This window comes from Mizuhopecten yessoensis, unplaced genomic scaffold, assembly GCF_002113885.1.
Source record: "Mizuhopecten yessoensis strain PY_sf001 unplaced genomic scaffold, ASM211388v2 scaffold1961, whole genome shotgun sequence".
Taxonomy (NCBI): Eukaryota; Metazoa; Mollusca; class Bivalvia; order Pectinida; family Pectinidae; genus Mizuhopecten; species Mizuhopecten yessoensis.
Window position 1 is genome coordinate 156,872 of NW_018404308.1, and position 25,567 is coordinate 182,438.

The window sequence follows — 25,567 nt, forward strand, 5'->3', positions numbered from 1 at the left end:
ACCTAAATGGCAATTTCGGGGCCGATATCGAGCCTTCGTTCTCCCCTCAAGGACCGCGCCTCCGCCTTGGATGTCGGTACGAAGGCACCTACACAACTAGCGCCTCTCATCATGGTATTTATTCAATTTTTATTCAATTGCTTCTGAGCTCCAACCACTTGCAATGTCCACATCAATTCCCCACTTGCTTCAATTCGCTTCTCTTAAATGTAAAAGAACAATTTACCGGATTAAAAACAGTAGTATATCATATTAATTTAACATTAATGTTATTCGTGTTTAATGAGGCGGTGAATCCAACTGTGCACTGTAAGCGTGGTCGTCCCGGGAAGGACATTCTAGCCCGCCAATGACATTGCTACCGACTCCTTGGCAAGAGGGGCTAGTCAGCTTTACCAATAATTTAGTCGCGGATATCCTGACTCACCACCCCAAACTTGTCGCTAAATAACAGAATATTAGGTTATGTTATATCAGTGTTCGTCTTCCTTATCCGAGATTGCAAAGGTATCTTTATCACTTTCAATATTTTTAGCACTATAACTTTAATTGCAAAACGTGTATAGAGAAAATGAAGCTTGATCGAATTGTTGCGGGGTGTTTGTATTTGATAGGTAAAGTGCCTTTCTGAAGAAATGTGAAACCTTTGACGACAATGGACACCATTGTGGTGAGTATTGCAACCGACAAGATGTCAATCAGAGTAGAGGGAGACGTACAACTGCACAGCAAATGTATTTATTGTGAAGACTTCTGGCAGATGGGCGATATATTGTGCTGTTGGTATGAAACTACATATGTTCCAATCTTGTTAGCAAACCCCACGACGAGACAAGTCCTATACTACGTCCCCAGTAATAATAACTTGTGCCTGGTTGGGTGGAGGTCTAGTATATAAATCACTGCTAATTTGAAAGGCGTTGTTTCGGAATTGTAAAAGATTGGTAAACAAAAGGCAAGGGAAGTGTAAAATTACACACAGATAATTCCATGTAGTGTTCGCGGGGACGTAATAAAGCCCAATGTGAAGTATTGTCCCATCCCGGCCACCCAAAACAAATGTTCAGTGTAAAGGTAGGCTGGGAAACCAGGAATGTGTATCAAGAAAGGGAAAAGTCCCGATCGGAAGATTTAAATCTTCACACCTGCTTATTTTACTTTTCAATTTCAATTTCAACAAATTTTATTTCATTTAGAAAATGGATTGAACAACAGACATAGCCTATATTAGTTCTCTAATAAAGATAACAATGAGTATATAAATACATATATATAATATAGTATGTTGTTATTTTGAAATTACAAAGTTGAATATTTTAAGTATGAAACATAAAATGTTAAAATATAAGTTATGAGTTTGGAAGTGAGGACAATATTTAAGAATTGTTATAATATTTAAAATAGTGTATTCACTATGTTTTCCAAAATGTATATTGTTTTTTTATATTTTACTTCTGAATTTTAACCGTCCCAGTTGGTTATGTTGTACATGTAAGCACAAATCAAGGAATGCGACCTAAGTAGAAGAGTCTTCAGTGTCTTTATTTTCAAGCACAGGAGGATGTATACGACCAACGTGGTCAATAAGTTGTTTTCGTTATTTGAAGACTGCACAATGGCGACATATCTAAATGTGAAAGTAAAAGACTGAGTTAGGGTTATGTTATCCGTCCTTGTTAACTCTTCAATAATTTATGCCATAATGAACAAGTTATGATCAATTTTAAAAGTTAACATTCATCTGAAAAAATAAGTTAAATAACTGAATACCTATTGTTTGTAAAACATTTTGATACATTTATTAAAAAAAAGACAAATTCGAAAGCAATTCTAAAAATCTCAAAACAGGTGTGTTTTCCGTCTCTAATCATCACTAAAGTTGATCTTTTTTTTTAACTGGATTAATTACAGCACGTTTGTCTATGCAAGTTTCAAACGTTCAGTGTGATATAAAGAGAATTGTTTCTAACACAAAGTGGTAAGTGTTGGTATTTTAATACTTTTCAAGGTCGGCTGAAGTCCGCACAAGAGGCGGAGGGTGGGGCGGGGTTTGGATTTGCTGGATTTCTTCTGTATTAGGAAGTGGAACGTTTTTCCTATTATTTCATGGTTTCCATTGGTCACAGTACCCGATACTGGATTCTATGACCTCAGTGAATGTGACGACTGATAAGAGGTAACTAGAATCTGTAAGTACTGATGAGCTGTTTTATTGTTGGTTTGTAAAGGTACACCAAACTTTTTTACTGCAAGCTGCATCGTACATGTAATCAATGTTATTCACATTCTGGTAGCAATACGTAAACTTTTTCCCAATGTGGTAGCTATCTTCCAAAACACCAGTTTCTATAGGTCGCAGTACGATAGTTTGGAATACATAACAATATTCTGTCTCTGACCGTATCAATCATGACGGCTAATAAAGGTTGACACGTTTCTGTAAATAGTCATCACGAGGAGCTATTTGACTTAGCGTAATGTATATGTACACCAAATTTTGTACTAATGCCTGTATCACAGAGGTAACCAATATCTTGAATATAGTACTCGTGTGATGTGTGTTCTTTTGACTATGGATTACCAGGCGTGCTGCAGTGTTCTGGACCCACTGTAGATAGCTAGTTAATGAATCGGATATACCACAGTCTATGTACTGAAGTCTTGCATACATCTGTAATAATAAACTGCTTGGTGCATCCGATATTTCTAATCTGGTTTCGGCAGAATTTTACAATGGCGTTCTCTTGTTTCTCCATGTTAGAATGAAGCATTAGGTTTGTTTTATACAACTGGGACTGTCTTGATAGTTTTGGCACCAACATTAACCTGTTGTACTTGTGTTTTACAAATGCGAGTATATCGTAATATCTTGCATAATACAAACCCGTTTTAAGATTAAGTCGACATATTAACCGACATCTGTGTTATATGTGATTATGTGGAAGGTGTCGATGATTTAGCAGATCGCGTTGTTATCGACAACACTATACACGATCACGGTTATCAGCTAACATTGATTTCCTCTCTGATACCAACTTTTAACGGTAGAACAGGTAACCAAAACTATACCCAAGTTTCATCAAAAGGAAAGTCTGTATAAACAAGTTCTCATTTTCATTTCAGAATATTTATTGTTCAGATCTTANAAAAAAATGGCAATTAAAATGATGCTGGTGGACAGAGCACATAGTAAAAGTATGTACTGGTATCATTCCACACAGCAAAGTCATGAGATAAACAAGTAAGTGTAATCTAGTTAAAGCGTCTTGTATCTTTAACGAATCTCTTAACCATCTCCAAGATACTTATGTTCATATTGATATCAAGTCTTTGACATCCATAAAGAAAAGTCTGGGTATTTAATGGAATAATGTCATTAAAAGCAGAAATGGATTTCATGAGAATTTGCCTTTGATTAGGATACAGAGTACAATGGAAGAAGAAGTGATCACAGTCCTCAACAGGAGAACTACATAAGCAGGCAGGGGTATCAGTTAGGTGAGATTCAAATAGATCTGAATTCAGGTTACTGGCACAGTTTCTAAGTTGACATAAGGTAATATTAAATTTTCGATCACCATTGTATTTAAAAATATCAGTACATTGGGGTTGAGAATCCATTTCATCTACGTGTAAAAATATCTTTTTATAGATCCAATGGATTTCATTGTGGGATACAGGCAAGTTGGATTATTCCATTCAGACATCAGTTTCGAGAAAAAACTGGCATTATATAACTGAGTTCTTGGTATAGGAACATCAAAAATTCTATTGTGGCGAAGATGATAATTGTCAGTATTATCATTAATGTACGGTTGAATTATATCATAGACATGAGAGGGACATTTCCTATTATATATTTTATAAAAAGTAATATTTTGATGCAAATGTCTTCTTCTATTAAGTGTTATAAAACCAGATTCTCTATATAAGATAGCATGACTTGTTCCACGTCTTAACCCTAAGATAATACGTGCTGCTTCTAGTTGGATAGACTCCAAGACACTGCATTCATTCTGCGTGCAGTTTGCCCATATAATATTTGCATATTCCAGAATTGGACGTATAAATGTGATATATATAGTTTCGAGTGATTTTCTATCAATTTTGTATTTCAACATTCTAAGTATATTAATTCTTTTATAAGCTTTTTCGTATATATAGTTTATGTGGTTAGACCAATTAGCCTTGCTGTTGAAAAACAAACCTAGGTGTTTATGATTAGAAACATTAATAATTGATGATTCATCAAAATATAGGTTAGGATGCAGTGTCTCAGAGTCAACCCGCCTCGAGAAGAGCAGGGCTACAGTTTTATCTGGATTAAAGATAATTCCCCATGTTCTAGCCCAGATTGAAATTTTCCGCAAATCATCATTTAATATATTAGCACATTCTTGCCTGTCTCCCTCAATGAGACCATATAAGGAGGTATCATCAGCAAATAGTTTGAAGTTTGAGGCCAATTCATCACCAATATCATTAATATATAGTTCTCATGAAGAACTAAACAGTGTTAATGTTTTTAAGGTTAAACTCATGTCGGAGATTAGTGAAAATCTGTCGTTAAATCATCGACCGTATTCCTGATCATTCTTTATTAGAATTCATTGTTCAATTATGCAATGGAGAAAATCAAATGGACGTAACATAGACTAGGTGTAACGGACTTAAAGGTCTCCTCAGATGTTAACCAGGCATACAGTCGCTTTACAAAGTTAATCGAAAGTGAAATGGAAGCTAAGCTACCAAAATTGAACGTTAGAACTGGTACGGGGAGTATAAATTCAACACTTCGACGTAAACCGTATTGGAATGATGAGTTACAGAATCTAGTACACAAGCGTAATGAGAGTGAAAGGTTATGGTTAAAGTGTAACGGTCATGTAAGTTTAAAGCGAACACTAAGGTCTCAATACATAAACAACCGTAAACTTTTTAACAAAATACTTAGACGTGATAAACGACGATATCACAAAATCAAACAAGACGAACTGCTTGACATGTGTAATAATTCCCCTAACGATTCCTGGAATAAGATAGGCCAGCTAGGTATGCAAAAAGACAGACTGAATACCATACCAAATACAATGAGAGATGCAAATGGTAATATAACGAAAAACTCTAGTGAATCTCTAAAGGTATGGTACGACTCCTTCCAGAACCTTCAAAGCTCTGGCATGACAGACGTTACTGATGGAAAAGATGACATTACTAAGTTGTTGGGACCCAAACTTGATATTGACAGCAGTCTATTGAATTAACCAATATCACGTCAAGATGTTGAAGATTCGGTTTGTCGTGCCAAGTTAAACAAAGCGGCTTGTATTGACAATATACAGAGCAATGTCCTCATAAACCCAGCTTGTATTGACCTTTTACATACTATAATTGTTAATTGTTTTTATAATGGTAGAGTTCCGGATAAGTGGACTCAAATTATTATTAACCCTATTCTAAGGTTGTAATGCCTCGCCAACAATTTTTTCTATGTACATAAATGATTTAGCAAAAGATATTAATGATTTGAAATGCGGTATAGATATTGAATTGTGTATTATCTCCATACTTCTGTATGCTGATGGCATTGCACTCATTGCCTCCGATGAAAATTCTATGCAACGGATGCTAGATGTTTTAAATAAATGGTGTAAAAAGTGGAAGATCGAAATTAATCAAGACAAAACTAACATAGTCCATTTTAGAAATAAATCCACCCATATTACCGATTATAAATTTTCATGTGGTAACATAACTGTAACTTTGAATAGCAAATATAAGTACTTAGGACTCTGGTTTGAGGAACATTTAGATTTGCATTTTGCTGTCAGAGAACTCTGTAAATCTGCCAGTAGAGCACTTACAACATTATATATAAAATATTCACATGCCGGTGAAATGTCCTATGCAGTATTTAACAAGTTATATAAAACTTTAATTGAGACGGTTCTTTTTTATGGATGTGGATTATTGGGTATAAATAAATACCGAGAGGTTTCTGTCATACTATACAAGGCAAGTAGATATTTTCTAGGAGCCTCTCGTCGAGCAAGTAACTTAGCACTCAGAGGTGATATGGGATGGCACTCTTGCAATGTAAGTCAAGTTTTAGAAACGACACGTTTATTTTTAAGAATAAATTATTGTGATGATAACAGACTCATGCAAAAAGTGCATATCTGGTCCGTTAGTCTGAAGAAATCTTGGGATTCTAGAATTTTGAAAATGATTGATGACAAAAATTTGAATGAAATTGTAACCTCAACGTTTTCTGTTAAACACAAGATTAGACGAGTGAAAGAAAAACTAATCATTTCAGATGCTGATGAATGGTACGAGTCTATACGGAATGATAGTGGTAATATAAATGGTAACAAGTTGAGAACTTACAGAACTTTTAAATCAAATTTAATACCGGATTCATATGTCAAGCTTGTTAGACAAAAGAGCAAACGAAGAGTACTTTTTATTTTTAAATGTGGCTCTCTTTAGCAGTGGAAACTGGCAGATACGCCAAACCTGTGATTCCACTAGAGGAACGCTTGTGTAAGATATGTACAAATGTAAATAACTGTATAGAGGATGAGTTACACTTTTTAATTGAATGTAATGTATATAATGACATAAGATCATCCTTATTTAATGTAGCAAATAACATAAGAAATGATTTTGCAAGTCTTAATAACACTGACAAATTTAATTTTATAATGTCTTCCGAGGAATTACAAATTCCACTTGCAAACTATTTATATAATATGTACAGAAGACGTAGCAGTCAATGTGATTAATTATAATTTTAAACGTGTCTTGTAAGCCATTTTAGGCTGAATATCATATACAATTACATTTTCTATTTTATGCATTTGTTAAATATGATACCAAGTGTCAATCAGAAACATTTTTTATGAAAATAATCTTCCGTTTAAATTATAATTAGCTACTAGTTAGTGTGAATTTAGCAGACCTCGCTGGAAGGGGGCTCCTCAACCATTGGAAACCTAAATTTCACTACAATGTAGAACTAGGAAATTATTCATTTTATTTATCATATATATAACAGCTGTTTTTAACAAAATTATGATATGGTCTATATATATTAAGATGATTGATCCCTGTTATGTAATTATATGATTATATACTGTATAACTATATACTTGTACCATGTAATTGTGATATATGACATTATGATAAACAAAATGACTTGACTTGACTCCAAGGTCGGCTACAGCGTTCTTCAACATCCTCAACATATTTCATTATTTAGTTTGGTGAGAAACGTTCAAAATGAAGGCACACATGTTTTGAATATTACTTGACTCTAACACGGCCCAACGGTTTTTTGTTGAACTTCGACTGAAGTGATATTACTGTTGTAAATTGAACACACGTGTGGCAGTGGTTAGCTGATCATAACTCATTATGTACAGAAGTCATTACAAATTTGTTTTTGTTTTGACTAACAGGCCGATGATATTGGCTGAACAGTAAAAACAAATCACTCCTAATTCAACAAATGAACATAAAGACGATTGACTGTGTTAAGTAAATACCTAATATTTCATTCCACCTAGCTAGTGCAGTCTTTGCTTTATTGTGAGGGTTTTGTTCTGAACGATAAACGTACGCAAAGTTTTAATGTACGAAAATAAAACAATTATATAAAATGTGTTTAAAAAACAGGGAAACAAAATTGGAAAATGCATACAAACAACCTCTCTATACATTCGTTTCGAAATTACAGTTTTTAACCGGACACATAAAATCACGTCCAAAAATGGCGAGAATTGAATGATTGAAGAACTGTTTTATGAAGTAAACAGATTAAAGAAATGTGAGCTATACGAAAGCAGGCATATAGTCGGGTTTCAAAAAAAGTCATTAACATATTTTATTGTATCTGTGGTATCAAAATTACCAGGTGCGAAAAACATTGACAATAGCCTAGCTGACAAGTTACAGATTTAAAACTGTAAAAAGATATGTTTACAAGGGAACTTTGGACACAAGGGGGACAGATGCGCGTGATCTCAGATATACGATACCTAGGCACCATACACGAAAGAGCGTTATATTCTTGCGGGTCAGCGATCAAACGTCCACTTTGACCTGAAGTAGAGGTCAAGGAGTCGGATGTCGTCCTGTCGTATTTAAATAAGGTGAATCTACTCCTTCTGTACATTAGCTTGCCTGCCCTGTAATTACTATTTAGTGGATACATAACACGGCATTCGGTTAGGAGGAGGAAACAAGTGACACGGGGTTTGATTTTTTACACAGATTTTAATTAGCACGTTATTTGTAATAAACAGATAATGATGAGTTTTGTTACATGTCCCGACATCGCTCCCTTGCCCCTAACACCCCTCCCGTATCATGTATATCACGGTAAATCTATTATCATCTCGTAAGTAAGCTCAAGTAGTAGCATAACGACAAGGAAACACGAAGAGTAATTTGTTGTTGCCGGTTAAACTTGATCCCCTAATTTGAACAAATACTGGGTCTACCACATCAATTTATAATAAAAGTGTTGAGAAACTCTTAAGCTAATTCACTAACAGAAGTAGTGGATATTTTACGCTAATAAACGGTAATACGTCCGAACCAAGTCATTCAATTGTTTTAAGACTGCACGTATTATTTGATATTTTTGGATATACCAATTCAATGCTCCTTGATTTAGAAAAGTCGTATTGCCAGCATGGGGATGGATGCCAATAGCATCAGTTATATCTTTCGAAGCTATAACATACCACTTCATTTCAGATACAAGATTACTCCTATCATTTATTTACAGTTACTATTAACCGTTGTTTCCAGTTTTTCAAACAACAAGCAAACGCTACAACAGCTGAATTTAAATGACCTTAGAATAACTCCCTTTTCAGTGTTTAATAGAACCTTGGTCCACCTGGACATGCTGTAACTGGCCATGTCAATATTTTTCAACACTTTCAGAGCTTTTCATTTAAGTTCCAAAGTAACTATAGACCGCTCCTATTAATTTGAATATAAATTTGAGACACTGATTAGTTATGTGGAAGACAACGACAGACCATGAGCACAGTGAGAATACGGTGAATGTGATTCACTTCCTAACCAAGATGTTTTAACGATTCTCGGTTAACTGTATGCTATGTATATGATTGTGTCAACGGATAAATCATCTGATAACGTAATCAATAAATGCCATCACAGAATGTTCTCAAATGGCAAATCATCTAAAGTTCATTTATCGATCAAAGTTACATAGCCTTTGTTTTCTTATTTATAATCTGCTGAAATATTGTAGTGGTTTCGCATGGCAACTTTCACATTTGTATCTTGATTTGAGGTCGGAATTTCTCTCAACAGATAGTAGAAGACAAATATAAAATCTTTAAAGTATATATTGTCTCCTTTTCTATCCCTTCACTACATACTGTACCCATTCTACTCATGTTCCTGTCTTTTCTTCGTCTGCTGGATAACCTAACTTCTCAGTAGTGAAGCATACGTAACACCGATCAATCAATCAATTAATATATGTCATTTCTGAGCATGTATGTCGCAAAAAGACATGGACATGTTTTAAGACCGGAAAACTATATTTATGAAGATGTCAGCCTTAATGACTTATTTTCGACTACGTTAACCTGGCTATGTTTTAATCGCATGTATTAGTTCCAATTTTTACTTGAGGTTTTTGAATATGACCTATCAGATGAAAAAAATTAGGGTGACTACAGCATCTATTAGGGGGCTTATTGAATATGAACACATGTATACATGTGAACTGCTTGTTACATCTGAGTCAATCACAAGAAAGATAACCCCTACTTTAGTTTTGGATATTGCAAACATGTACTTCAGTTATCATCAAAGCCTTTTCTTAAAATGTATAAAGAAGATATTTGAAGCCAAATATATTGGATCCTTTTGAAACTCTTGAAAGAGAAAACTTAATGTTACGACTGTTTCTGTAACTGCATATATAGAGTTAATTTACATTTTTAAACAAATATCGTTAACTTACACAAAGGGATCGGGGTACAAGTTTAACAACTTAACTTAACTTAACAAGTTTAACTTTTCTTACAACATTTATAACATACATTTATATGATCGTAAATTCGTTTAGTACGTTAATATGAAATAGGCACTGCCTATAAGCGAGCGCACATAGTTCGGTAACCTGGTCTGTAGGTGACATGCAAAGGCAATAAAATTAGCTCAAAGATGATTCTCAATCAGTATTTAGTAATTATGATACCCATTTTGTAACTCTAAACCAGCACTCAATTTCTCAATATTCCAATATTGGAAAAGAAATGGCTGAAATATCCATTCCTTTTGAATAACCAATTGATAAAACATTTTAATCATTTACATTTTAATGTAAGAAAGCATGATATCGTGAACATATTTTGATCCTAAAGCATACCTCTGTACCAGTATCTTCAGAATCCAGATGCTGCAATAGATATAAACAGGACCATTGCAATTACAAAACAGAAGTGATAAATATACAACAGTGATCTCACCAAGTTATACAAGTGATACATGGACCTGAGTTGTAATGCAATTATGTTATTTGTTGTAGTGATGTAAAAATCAAACAAAAACACAAAAAAAGTTCATATAATCAAAAAAAGTTTTTTTGAATTCATAGAGAGAAATTCATATAAGGAGTGATCAACATATATTATTGATATCATATATGGTGGGTACATAATTGTCTGACATACGTTATATATCGCTGACAATTTTCCGGAAAAAAGGATATAGTGGAGGAATGACTGGCACGGGGGTAATGAAATAACAATTTCAGATATAGCGACTTAGGACCTTTCAATCCATGGAGAGTGTTTGATTCTAGCATATCTGGATCTGAAGAAGAAGATTGTTGAAATTTCAGCCAATTTTCCCTCTTTGGCCCCTCCCTTTAGGCCCTAGGGAAGGGCCAGGTTCTTAATTTTCATACCATAAAAGTTCAGTCACATGATAGTCATTCCAACCAACTTTGTTCCCATGGAGACTGAGAGTAAACAAATATACCCAAAAGTGTTATTTCCCAATATAAACTACAGTAAGGCCAACAACAAGATTACATATTCTTTGGATAACCTGATCATGACCTACCTTAAATTTTCCGGTGGACCTTAGGGAACATTTTATCACCTACTTTGTATCCAAGAAGATCATTTTAATAGTCCGGCAAACATCACATACACTTTCTTCCTGTTATGGTCATGGGATCCTGACCACATTCTTGACAGAATTATAACCATTGAAATGCATAGAAATTCATTTTAATTCTTACATTTGTTATTACCCTGTAAGTATATATTGATCCATGAAATTATGAAAAACAAATTAAAAGCTGCCTGCTTACTGACCAACCCTATTTTAAACATTAACCCTTTCTCAAGGAGGAATGAATGATCCAGAGGTAGCAAAATATTCATAAATTTGGAACAGGCCTACAGGACCTTTCCATCTATGAAGAGTATTTGATTATAGCATCTCTGTGTCTGAATAAGAAGACCGTTGAAAATTTAGTCAATTTTACCTCTGTTTGGCTCAAACCCCTTGCAGATAAGATCCACATGTAATTAATAAGTTGATTAAAAACTCAATTATGTAAACACCTCACAAACGTGATATTTTTTTTAAAATATTTATCTTGACTGGACTTGGTCTCTGAGGAAATGTTGCGTCAATAGTCTAATATAGGTGTTTGTGACCAGGTATCTCAATGATATATGATAAGTGTTTGTAACCAGGCATCTCAGTAGTCTATAGTGAGATTTGTAACCAGGGATCTCAGTGGTCTAGAGTAAGTTTTTGTATAAAGGTATCTCAGTGAATTATATTTTTTGTGATCAGGTATCTCAGTTGTCCACAGGTAGTGCGTCTGTTACTGTTCGTGACTAGGTACATATAACTCAGTGAACTATTACCAGTGATTGTGACCAAGTATCTCAGTGGTTTATAGTATAATTAGAGTGTGTGACCAGATACATCAATGATCTGTAAGTACACGTGGTTGAAAATTGACTAAAACGTATAATGTAAGCAGTTATTCAATTTTTTATTTTCATATTTAAGAACTGATTATTTCACATGTTTCAAAAAGGGAAACATATAAAAATTAGTCAAAGTCATGGACCTAGGTCTAGTCTAATTCCTTGGTGAAATGACGAATCATATCTACGTGTAGCTTATTTTTCCAGATCTCGTGAGTTACGTCCCCTTAACACCTTTCGACTCATAGGGCAGACCACGAAATTAGATTGCTATCTAAGTCCGTGCTAGAATTGACCATTTTCAGCCAGTAATTTAACTTGCTTAACTATTCTGATACCTAATGATTTCATCAGAAAGAACAACTGAAAAGACGATTGGCAATTTGACACTCTAAAGTGGGGTTTTTTTTAACTAGGGGACATATACACATCTTTTATAATTATTCATGTTTTGTAATATTTTATTTTGAGCACACGGCTTCTCCCCCTTAAAAAAATCAATAGGTTGGCAAGTATGCATTTGTCATTTATAACCATATATCATTTGTTTACAAAAAAATAAGTGCAATTAACGCCTTCATTAAATACAGATACAATTATTTGTACACACATACCCCAGTCCATAACACACATACACACACACCCTCACATACACACACATATATATATAATATATGCATTAAGGAGACTTAATGGAATGCTTGATGTTTGTCATTTTTTGTAAGTTTCGTTGTTTTTAATTAAATAGAAGAGACGAAACTGATTAAATAACTTGTAAAAAGAAACTTTTTTCAACACGTCTAAATACATTTTGTACGTTTAAAAAGCATGGCAATGTATTGTCCTTAACACATTACAAACTACGAGCAATTGTCGCCTTATTTATATATAAATGAATCTTGAATCCCCCTCCACTTCCCATCTTGAACCTCTGAAATACACTATATGCTATGCTGATATGGGTCAACTGTTTTGACAGTTCCCGCCGCCATCTTGGGTCAGAGGTCAAGTGGTTAAACTTTTGTAAACAATATGGCGGTGCTGTCACTCGTGGTGATTGAGCGCTGTTGTATCTTGGCAGTTTAAGGACGTATTTGCCGATAACATGTTTACCATTATGGGGAACAGATGCAAACAACTAACCTACCTACTATTCCGTCTAAAGACGACATTTTAACTTCTTATCATTTGCAATATCATATTTTTTCAAGCGTGACCCCTCAGCCTGGTAAGCCAGACCTACGGATGGCTCGAGAACGAATTTACAAGCTAACCTATCGATAGTTGCAGCGTTGTTGAACGACTGCAACAGATAAAGCCCAAGAGCGAGCAGTTCTACTGCGGATGACAAAACGAGCATTCTGACGCCGAGATATTTTTTTTATATATTGCGCCGGCCGGGTTTTGATATTAGTACTAGCATATGAGGTGTTAACCATATCTATTTGCAAAGTACTGGACCCTTTTTCAAAATATTTTAAGTTTTTTCCTATAGATAACCAGTATCCAATTATGTCGTTAATAAAATATTTAAGTTATGGGTGGAAGATAGTAGGACAATAAAGGAAAAATTATTTATTAACTATAATGACTCTCATACTACCATTTGTAATTGTTATATTTCATACTGAACCCAGTATATGCAGAAAGATGACTCCCTACAAGCTACTGCTCCTTTACAGCTGGGCGAATCCATGTATCCCCTACATAGTCATGTCTTTGAATTATACACACATTGTGTCACAAATATGTTTTCAGTGTAATGCACTTCTTGTGCAATTATAACTTTAAATGGCTTCGTGTTTCCTGCATTTAACCTGACCACTTAATGTGATAGACTGTGTGAATGTAAAATATTACAGATCTCACAATTACACATAGGCTTTAATCATAGATTTATCAAATCTTTATATTGATTTGATGTTGTAGTTTAGCCGGAGACATCTTCAAATAAAGTAGAGATTTCCCTATTTGCTTTTATACCAGTAGTACTAAATAGATCTATATTGTTGTCTTATTTACAGTCATGTCATTTTCACATTTGATTTTCTTTTGAAAAACTATATTTAGATTGTTGATTCTCCATTTGTTATGTGTGCGAATTTGAAATGTATTTGTTGCAGCTTAATTCACAGGTCAGTAAGAAGACAATGAGCAAAGGGAATCCTTTGATTGCAGCAGTTCACGGACACTTGGACTACCTCTTTGATGGGGAATGTCAATCATTATGCCAAAAGTATCAGCAATTTTCCCAAGAGTTGCACCATATTTCACACCATCAAAGAGATTTATCTGATATTATATCAAGGTTTTCATTTGATGGAATTTCATTTCATACAAGATATGGCGACTTATTCTCAGAGATAATATTTTACTGCAATTTTTTTGTATGGCAAAGAGCAAAATGGCATTGTTAAATAAATTAATCTGAATAACTTGTCATACCTCAAAATAAAAACAAGTCGACACAAATGTAGGAAAATATTTTTAGATGATTATTTAGAAACATACAATGATTTTTTAGTATTTGATTTTGTTTCAATAGTGATATAACTAGCCCCAGAAACATCTAATGGTAAAGATAACATTAAATGTATAAAATTTTGAATAAATATGGGTAAACTGCATTGGTGGAAATGCTTTATAAAGTGCACTGTCCTAGACCAGATGGGTAATTATACATCACACATAATTATGACTATAAATTTTATTCCTACTTTGTTTTAGCAGTGCATAAATGCACAAATTAAATTGCTTTTCACATTCAATGTAGATGCCATTAACAATTTCCATAGAACAGTGGCAGCTATTTCATTATTTCATTTGTATTTCACACAAATAATATTAATCACAAATCAAGATGTGGATGAAAGATAAATTCACCAATGGCTGTCCTGAGAAAGAAAGGAATTTCTTCATCCAAGACATATTGTCTATTAGATCCAGCTTTTCAACGGCATTCTTTTGTAATTGCTTATTTTTCAGAGATTTTACATAATATATAAACATGTCATTACCAGTAATAGTACATATTCACATGCACATACACACATGCTAGTTTTTCACTTTTGCATCATCATCATCATCTTCTAAAGACCTCCAGTTATACACCAGAATATTTCTTACGAAAATTAGTTTGTGGCCAATGCAATGCCCCATAGTATTAACTGTAATGTTTTAGGTTTCCATAATTTAGAAACTGGTGCTGTAACTAAATTTGAAGTTCAAGAAAATATTGTTTGATAATCACATTACCTTCAATGTGAATTTGAAAAAATGTATTTATACTTAAATCTTGCATTTTTTTATAACCTATAGCTACAGTTTTGTGAACTTATGTCCCAAAGTTTCCTCTGGTTTAAGTACCAGACTTTTGTAATTTTGACAGACAGATGTTTGCCCAACACATGCACATCAATCTGTCAAAAGTCTGAGTGCTGGGATCATAGGAAACTCTAGCCAGCCTGTTTCATACTGTTGTTTAGTAAACTATATATTTATATAACCAGTTATCAAATTTAGAACAATTGTATAGTACAAATCTGCTTGATTGAAATCAAAATACGTGTCTAGTGTAATGGATTGGTTATATTATGCATACCTGCCACAAACATTGCATGTACATGTGTGGGTTAATAAAATAAAAAGGCAGAAATGACAAAGACAGCCGGCGAAACAAGTTTCAATTAACATACATGACTTATGCAAGATACCCATTGCACCCAGTTCACAATTGACTCACATCCAACATCCCATATTTAAATATTTTAATAGTTATGACAAGTTATGTGTACGTTTGCTCATTGTGAAAAAAAGTGAAAAAGAAACAGAAATAATTGTTCTTCATTGTACACAAAAATATGACCGTTGTTTTGCACATAAAAACAGCGGTATGTCGAACCACGGCTCTAATCTAATTCCGTGATCGAACTGAACGACAGCTGAAACCTACGCCCACTGGCATAAACATTGATATGACAGGCCTACTTCAATTAAGACCAACTGCTTAAATAAACAGTGAAATCGTATTAAATATTACTGTGAACGTCTATTGATAACGTAGGCAGGTAATAGAATTTTCAAAACTAGATGTCATACCTTCTAAGCGGAAAGAAANAACTTGCAAAAAGAAACTTTTTTCAACACGTCTAAATACATTTTGTACATCTTAACCGATTACAAACTACCAGCAATTGCCGCCTTATTATATATAAATGAATCTCGAATCCCCCTCGACTTTTCATCTTGAACCTCTGAAATACACTATATATGCTATGTTGATATGGGTCTCAGCATTATGTGTTCTGTGACCCATATCAGTATGTGCGACGGGGGATTCGTGTTGTGACACAGACATGAACTGACAAAGTAGGCTACGCATACTTACCTTTAACCCACACATGCGCGTACATACATGTATCTCAGGCGGCTCACCAGCATTGTCGTTAATAAACAAAGAAACTCTTCGTCTGACCGGTTCTCCTTTGCACTGAAGTGACTAGACTTGCACAGGCCTATCTTTTGTGAAGCCGACGGTTGTTTTCTTGTTGAAAGAGTGACAAACACAAACTTGGTTGGCATTTGAGTCAAACATAATACCCGTCTGTAAGAGGTCAAAACTGGTAAAATTCGATCCATAGTACTCTTGTTGATTATTTGATATCGGATAGGCCCTTGTCCTCCCGTGTTTCTATTCCCGGCGAAGTTGATCTGTACGGTCTTTTCAACCTATCAAAATGTGGCAAATTTTGAAGCCCGCGACTTTCAAACCGCAAATATTTTTATTGCGAAACCTGATTTGTCAAAAACGTCGAAAACGTTTTAAAAAAGAAACATTTCAAACCATAATGAATGCGTTTGCAAAGTTCACGCAAATAAGTTACGATGTGAAACATATTTTCTATTCCCACAGAGATGTTTAAAACGGTGATATCTGAGCTTCTGATCTATTAATAACCAATCAGAGCGTCGCAAGTTTGAACTCCGTTTTGCACGATACAAAGAAAAAAGATCGCATAGTATTGTAGTTTCGTTTTGTGTTATTATATATAGCTTTTTGCTTGAACTATGTATATACCACACATACGATACAAAAAGAGCTCGCTGCGCTCGCTATTAATAATAAATAGGAACAGTGGAAAATCCAATGGAAACATTAAAAAAAACCGCAGATCTAACGTTAGATCTAAATACATAATGGTGTTCTGATTAAAACTATATATGCGTGTACATGTCAGTTACAGGCTAAACTACCGCCCTATCCATATTTCCACTATACTGTATATTTCAAGCCGATTTCCTATCTTTTATTTTCATTCAATTATTCTGAAATTAAAATGCTTTTATAAATACATTTATTATATTAAAGGAAATTTGAATATGCATCAATGGCATAAGTTTGTCGACATCCCTTTATTGTATGATTAGACATAATGGATCCCGAGTATATGCCGTGTTTCCATAGAAAGCCAGCAATGACTACCATCGGACTGTTATCTCGCTGAACCGTGACCGGCGCCATGTTTCCATAGAAAGCCAGCAATGACTGCCATCGGACTGTTATCTCGCTGAACCGTGACCGGCGCCATGTTTGACACACACTGAGTAGACGCTCATTTATACGCAGTCAAATTTCACTAAGCTAAAGAAGGGATGCATGTTAATATGCTTGTTCATGTAATGTAAATGTAACACACACGAATGACGCACACCCTTACCTGATTTATCTGATCTAAATATCATAAAGCGAGTGGCACGCACCCTTATCTTGTCAACGTGATCGAAACATCAGGTTAACGTAATCTAAACATGGCTAAGCTTCCCTGTGGAAGTGTAAGCTTAAACGAACAGGAGAATATGGAAATACTCTCGCCTACCCAACGATATATCTTAGACACAAGGCTGAACCCTGAAAGTTCTTGTCGTAGCCTATGTGTATCCATCTCTTCATGACCAGCAACTACATATATGATTGTCTGTCTCTACCATTTCCATGGGCATTTTATGACCAAGAGAATAAATCCCATGGGAATAGCAATACCAGCAGGCTATCATTAATCCAGCTACAACACAACAAGAAGAAACACACCCCCAAAGCCTTCCGAGAGGGGGGAGGATGAAAGGCTTATACGGACAGATATAACGGAAACGACACGGACACGGACGCAAACTCGTTTGGTACAAACAACGCTGACAGGAGCATCAGCAGAAGTAAAGTGCCAGTGCGGAAAGGTGTGTAAGAACATCCGGGGATTGAGGATTCATCAAGCAAGGGTGAAGTGCAGACTTGTGGAGTTACAGACGCAGCGCTCAGAAGTAATTTCTGGTGAGACGCAGGAGGACCCCAGCCAGGAGGCACCCCATAGTGTTGGGGACCTCTCTGCTTCGGTTTCGTCACAGGTCAGCCATTCAGACTTGAGTGATACAAACCACGACCAGGGTGTTCAAGCACATCCAACACAGCCAGCACGAAGGTTGAGGATAGAGTGGCCAAAGATGAACAACAATGAAGCTTGGAGAAGTTTAGATGCTGACTTACATACCATCCTAGAGTCGGCTCTAATGGGAAGCGTAGAAAGGAAGGTTGAGGCAATGGGAACTTTCATCTACACATTCTGCAAGGAACGATTTGGATTAGGAGGAAAGCAGAGAAATCCTAAGAACGTAATTATCCCGAATAGAAGACAGGATAACATCCAACGACTCAGGCGAGAACTGAAAGCAGTCACACGACAGTACAGGAGGGCAAGTGATATAGAGAGGATAGGATTACATCAGCTGCGAGACGACATCAGAGAGAACTTGGCAAGACTCAGGAAAGCAGAGCAGGTTAAGAAGGCAAGGAAGGATAGAGCAAGGAAGAGGGAGTCCTTTATCAAGGAACCTTATTCTTTTACAAAGACTCTGCTGGGAGGGGAAAGATCAGGCCGTTTGGAAAGTTCAACAGCAGATATTGGGCAACACCTGAGGGAAACGCACGGAGATGAAGATAGGGGCATTCCACTTGGGAAGTGTCCACGGATAGAAGCAGAGGAGCCGCCAGAGTTTTCGCTTGACACCAAGGAACCAACTTGGAAGGAGATCCAAGATGTTGTTAAGAAGGCAAGAACTGGTTCAGCTCCAGGCCCAAGTGGAATTCCTTATAAAGTGTATAAGAAGTGCCCACGGCTTTTGAGGAGACTATGGCAGTTACTGAGGAAAGTGTGGAAGAAGGGGAAGATACCACCATGTTGGCAGAAGGCAGAGGGATGTTTTGTTCCAAAGGGGAAGGACTCAAAACACATCGGGCAGTTCAGGACAATTTCCTTGCTGAGTGTTGAAGGCAATATTTTCTTTGCAGTATTGGCAAGAAGGATGACATCATACATGATGACCAATGGATACATTGACACATCAGTACAGAAAGGAGGTATCCTTTTCGGGTTGTGTGGAGCATACCAGTGTGCTCAGCCAACTAATCAGAGAGACCAAGTCCAGCCGAGGGAATCTGACAGTAGTGTGGCTATACCTGGCAAACGCATACGGATCAATACCGCATGAGCTGATTGAAGTAGCCCTACAACATTACTTTATCCCGGAGCATATACAGGGAATAGTACGAAGCTACTTCAGTGGAATCCAGGTGCGCTTTACTGTCGGGGAGGATACAACATCCTGGCAAAACATAGAGAAAGGAATAGTGACAGGATGTACCATATCAGTCATTCTATTTGTCATGGGGATGAATCTTATCATCAAGGCAGCAGGACGGGAAACCAGGGGGCCCAGGACAGAATCAGGAATCTACCAACCATCGAATCGAGGTTTTATGGATGACCTGACTGTGACTACCACCACAATGTCCAAGCAAGATGGGTTCTGTCTGCATTGGAGGGGGTAGTCTCATGGGCGAAGATGAAATTCAAGGCAAGAAAATCAAGGTGCATGGTAATGAGGAAGGGACGACTGACACAACAGTTCAAGCTGAAAGTGCAAGGAAAAGAGATCCCATCAATTGCGGACAACCCAATCAAGTGCCTAGGAAAGTGGTTTGATGCATCACTGAAAGATACCAGCAACATCAGCAGCATGCAGAAGCAGGCAATTGAGTGGATGAGAAAGATTGACAAGTCAGGCCTGCCAGGAAAGTTCAAGGCATGGATCTTCCAACATGGACTGCTGCCGAGACTCATGTGGCCCCTGATGCTATATGAGGTTCCTTTGACAACAGTGGACTGGAATGATCCATCAGCAGCTACCTGCGGAGGTGGCTTGAAGTCCCGCCCAGCTTCTCCAGCATTGGGCTCTACAGCCGGACATCATCACTGCAACTCCCACTGTCATCGTTGGTGGAGGAGTTCAAGGTAACAAAGGCCAGACTAGTGATGACGCTGCGAGATTCAAAGGACGTGAAGATAAGAAATGCAGGAATCCAGACTAGGACAGGAAGGAAATGGTCTGCAAGCCAGTCTGTGGAGCAGGCCGAGGGCGCTCTCAAGCCACCGGGACATCGTCGGAGCAACCTGCTTAGGCCGGCAAGGGTTGAGGACAACGCATTTTCAGACGTAGGAAGGATCAGATGATAAGGAGAAAAGATCTCTGGTACAGGGAGAAATCCGCAGAGAAGAAGAAGGGACCAGGAAAGCAAGGGCAGTGGAAATGGGCTCTCAAGGAGCATGGACGAAATGGAAGCTGCCGGAGCGAAAGCTTACATGGACAGACCTGTGGCGCTATGAACCATTCAGGATCCAGTTCCTGTTGCGGTCAGTATATAACACTTTACCATCGCCAGCGAACCTTCATCTGTGGGGGCTAGTCGAAGAGCCAAAGTGTAAGCTATGTCAAGAACGTGGGACCATGGGCCATATCCTTTCGGCATGCAAGACAGCGCTAACACAGGGACGATACCGGTGGAGACATGACCAGGTGCTTCGGGAATTGGCAGATGTTCTTGAGGTGGAAAGGAAGAAGAAGAGACCACCTCGTAAGCACAAACCATCCTTCATCCGGTTTGTAAAAGCAGGGGAGAAGGAGACGAAAGCAACATCAGGCAACACTGGCATACTTGAAGGGGCAGAGACATGGGAGATGAGAGTTGACCTGGGGAAGAAATTGGTGTTTCCGGACGTGGTACAGACAACGATACGTCCAGATGTGGTGATATGGTCTGCCGAATCCAGGCAGATTATAGTCATCGAGCTGACTGTGCCCTTGGAGGAGCGGTGCGACCAGGTCAATGAGAGAAAGAGAGCCAAGTATACGGAGCTCATGGAACAATGTAGGGAGCGAGGGTGGCGTACTTGGCTGTTTCCTGTGGAGGTCGGATGCAGAGGGTTCCCGGCACGCTCAGCCTGGAAGACATTGCAGGCTGTGGGATTAGTTGGAAAGACACGCAAGACGGCGGTGCGCAGGCTAGCAGAGGCTTCCGAGCGCGCATCATGCTGGTTGTGGAACAGACGGGAGGAGAAAGACTGGAAGCCATCCATTGACGGGCAGTGAGTTGATCGCCACTGTCGACCCACCATCACGAGGACGTTCCGGGACAAGGGTTGAAACGTCTAGAGACTGATGGACCCGGCTGATGATGTCAATGGATTCGCAGTATTTCACCAACTGTATAGGTACATAGCATGAGTGTATTTTATCAGAAGCGAGCACAGTTATAGACACGTTCCATGATTCGATCAAGACACTTAGTCCCCATGCATTTCATGGTCATTGGGTGGGGATCTCAATAGTTTCCTAACTAAAACTGTCGCCAGGGCAGAAGCTTGCTCTAAGAAATGCAGTTTTTCTTTCTTTCAAGAACACTTTTGAACAAACGGGCTTAACTTCAAAAATAGGGGAGGTTATCCAATTGTTATATTTTGTTTTAGGGATTCTGTGTAATAAGAAGTACATTAGTTCAGAATGATAAGCTCAAGCCAAGTATTTGTATGCACATTCTCTAAATTAAAGTATTATGTGTCCGAAGTATCATTTAAGTTGGTGCAGTATTTTAGAAGGAGAAGTGTGAACCATTTTTTAAACAAATGAAAATACCTCCAAAATTTGAGAGATACCTCCAATTCATTTTCCTATTCAAGACATACTAGAGAACGCTATGACCAGATATGAACTTACCCCAGCACAAGTGTCAGAGATGTTGCGTACTTAATTCTGGCGAGGACTTAAGAAGTCGTTACGTGATATCACCAGTCATAAGTTTGATACATGTACCATATTAGGCTATGACAAGCTGTGTATTGCTGTTCGACAGATTGAGCAAGCAGATTCCTTACATGAAAAGCACAATCTTGCTAAAGTAGCAATTAATCACAGTGATGACTTTAAAGAAATGAAGGCTTTTGGTAAAAGATTTTACCTATGAGAAGTCTAAATTGAAGAAGGACAAGGCCACATTACAACAGAATAGGATTATCCCCAGTTACAGGTGTATGGTCGACAGTCCACTTATGGAGTACGTCAGGGTTGCCAAGCATCACCCGAGGAACATATTCAGAATAGTAGGTAGGATGTGCCACATCGAACAAATACTGATGGGAATAGACCACTCTGCTGGAAATTTGGACAATCTGAATACATGAGGCGTGATTACCGAGTGAATCGGGAGGACAGCAGGATATCGTTAAAGGTTTGGATGACTACAGGCCAGGGTTACTAGTAGGCATGATCAGTCAACAATGCCCTAATGTTCCGAATGATACTACAGAGTTGGATGGGGACTGTAATGAGGAACAGCTTAAGATTGCAGGAGTTTGTACCACTGCATTACTAGACACATGGATACTTACCCCAGCCATTTGCCACCTCAGTCCCTTTACAACATATTGGATATCGAATGTGCTGGAGGAGAGATATTACCCTATGATGGATTTATCAAGGCTGATATTGAGACTGGGATCGACGGTCATACATCATCGTTGCCAGGGCTATTACATATGTACTTGTTGTGTCGGATACAGGGTACAATTCCAGGGTGCCAGTTTTGATTGGTACTAACATCTTGACAGGCATCATGGATGCGTGTGAAAGGCCTGTCACACAATACCGATGTAACTCGCCGGGACTAAACCGGAGCAAACAATCAACAACGGCGAGAAAATCGGCAGAGCTCCGGCGAAAAAACACTTGAAATATCAAAATTGACCGTAGCAATACCGGCGTTCCCGTTGTGATACTGTTGTTCTAACGATGTTTGAGCCTATGTGCTACTGCCGATGTTATACCGAGGCGCCACCGTTGTTCTACCGATGTGCCGACGTTGACCGGAGCTATAGCGGAGTGATACCGTTACGTTGCCGATGTTACGGTAGTACATCGTTAGTACATCTGCGGCGCATCAGTACTACTTCGGTGGTATTCGGTGGTATTCGGTAGTACTACGGTATCACATCGGTACCAGTACGGTATACAATTTTTCGCCGATGTTCTGACGATGCCCTGACGATTTCCTGACGATGTCCTTCCGTTCTTACTGATGTGATACCGTTTCGCTGCCGTACTAATACCGATCCCCGCAAATTTGTACTCTGGTATATCTCCGGCGACCCAAATCGGCTAGGTGTGACAGGTCCTTAAGCATGGTTATGGATACAGGTCGCTCAAGGGAGTCTCTCTCTCTCTCTCGATGTCCTGGTATATCACATTTAAATGTATGTTATTACGACAGCAAAACTTGGTATGGAACAATTTCCTTCATGGACTTGTCAAGAGTGCCGAGGGTACTTTAGTTCAGTTATAACCTACTAACCAAGTGGAGATTAAGGGCTCTGTGGATTGCCAAGATAAGAGGAGTATACACCAACTAGTGCTTATCTCAAAGTACTGGAGGAATCAACATTGAGGGATGAGTTTGATATATTATTCAGTACCTCTATAGAAGGACTGATGTTGTTCCTTTGACCACATCCAACATCACAACCAGGAATGATACCATACAGCTTCGACCTGTGTTTTGTGAACTTCAGCCGGTTAAGGTAGAATGATGTTTGCATGATGTTGACACGAAATCATTTGATGCTCCTATCTCTAAGGATACAACTATTGATTCCATACTACAACTGATGCAGTTTGCTGACAGACTTACTCCTGAAGAGTAATCCATTGGAAGCAGATGACTTTGTTTATTAACAAAATTGAATCCCTTCTGCCCAAAGATGGTCTAGAACAAGTTTGGTTAAAATCCTTTAATCGGAACAAGAGGAGAAGTATTTTCAATGTGTTCTTCTATTTCTCCTACTGGGCTCCATCACACTGCCTACTGGGCTCCATCACACTGCCCAAACAGCAGGCCACAGTCCAGGTTAAAACATAATGATGCTCAAGACCACATTTGGTTTAAATCCTTTCATTCGTACAGAATGCGAAAGATTTCCTTTATATCCCTATTGGGCACGGGTACCTAACGCGCGGTATTTCTGGGCAAGAGGTATTGCCATCCCCGTGAGACGGTCGATGGAGTTCAGGGATTTTGAGGACATGGATGACGAAACACTTCTTTCCATAATACATGAACTCCTCTATTGACATGTGAACCTCTATGTTCATCGTGACAATAGTGTACTACCAAGTATTGGAGTTTTATGTGTCCAGGGAGTGTTACTAGCTGGGTATCTTTATGTTGATAATAAATACTTGAAATTCTTTTCAGTTTTGCAGTTCTATTGTTGATACCGATAATATTTCATTTTGTTGGAGTTGTATTTTTTGATACCGATTGTAACAATATTGATTTTGTATATTTGTATACAGAACTGAAGTTTTGATACTAAATTCGTATTTTTGTTACAGAACTGAACTGTTGATAGTGAGTCCTATATCGTTAAATATGAGAATATTGTACATACGAGGAAAGTTCGAGACTCAACATTTGTTTTTAAAAGAAAGGGAGGTGTGTGGAAGTTGAAATGATTGAGGTAGTGTGTATACATGTAATAAATCGATGATTCAGTCATAATACCTGTGTAATGTAATATTTCATTTGTCGTCGATGTGTATTGTACCGCTACCGGAAGGAGAGTTTTGTTTATTTAGATACGGGTTTTCACTATCACTCTTCTCCAAGCGCCTTCTCTAAACTATCTTTCGATTGACTGATCTCTCAACTGTCCCTCTTTTCTATTGGCTGTTATTTTCATGAAACATGAAACACTCACGATTGGTTCACGGTGTTAATAAAACACGTGTACACACGTTCCCTCATCAGTTTGTACAGGAGCTAGAAGCTGGTACAGCTCATACTTCTTTCTTTGCTTCCTCATTCTCCCGTGCGACTGGTCTGTGTTTTCAGTGGGCGTTGTCATGTGAGTGTCCGGTCGAAGCTTATGTTGGCTGACCAATGTACGTGTTGTTTAGACTGACTGTTATATCCTGACGGTAGCCTGGTAGGGGCTCAATATTATTATCGTGTTATTATTGTTTTTATCTTGTTTCTATTTCTACTCTTAACTTTAAAAATATATGTCTAAATGTTACAAAAGAGTTCGGAATAACATTCATCAGTTTGGTATGAAACATAAAGGCTAAGTTTGTTTTGAAAACAAACAGGAATTGAAAACTCAGTGTGCCAGCTCTCGAAA

General features: G+C 37.6%; 2 protein-coding genes across 2 annotated transcripts; both read left to right on the forward strand.

The window, feature by feature from the left end:
• The first annotated feature begins 17,816 nt into the window (after window positions 1-17,816).
• Window positions 17,817-19,547, forward strand: LOC110443916. Its single transcript, XM_021488381.1, has 2 exons — window positions 17,817-17,840; window positions 18,105-19,547. Exons 1-2 carry the CDS (start codon window positions 17,817-17,819, stop codon window positions 19,545-19,547), a joined length of 1,467 nt encoding a protein of 488 aa, XP_021344056.1.
• An 824-nt stretch (window positions 19,548-20,371) lies between these two features.
• Window positions 20,372-21,485, forward strand: LOC110443928. Its single transcript, XM_021488385.1, has 2 exons — window positions 20,372-20,551; window positions 20,595-21,485. Exons 1-2 carry the CDS (start codon window positions 20,372-20,374, stop codon window positions 21,483-21,485), a joined length of 1,071 nt encoding a protein of 356 aa, XP_021344060.1.
• Window positions 21,486-25,567: the final 4,082 nt, after the last annotated feature.

Coding starts and splice junctions, on each gene's coding strand:
- LOC110443916 (XM_021488381.1), top strand. CDS start 17,817: ATGGCTAAGCTTCCCTGTGGAAGT. Junction 17,841..18,104: donor CTAAGCTTCCCTGTGGAAGT/GTAAGCTTAAAC, acceptor ACACCCCCAAAG/CCTTCCGAGAGGGGGGAGGA.
- LOC110443928 (XM_021488385.1), top strand. CDS start 20,372: ATGACGCTGCGAGATTCAAAGGACGTGAAGATAAGAAATGCAGGAATC. Junction 20,552..20,594: donor AGGACAACGCATTTTCAGAC/GTAGGAAGGATC, acceptor TCTCTGGTACAG/GGAGAAATCCGCAGAGAAGA.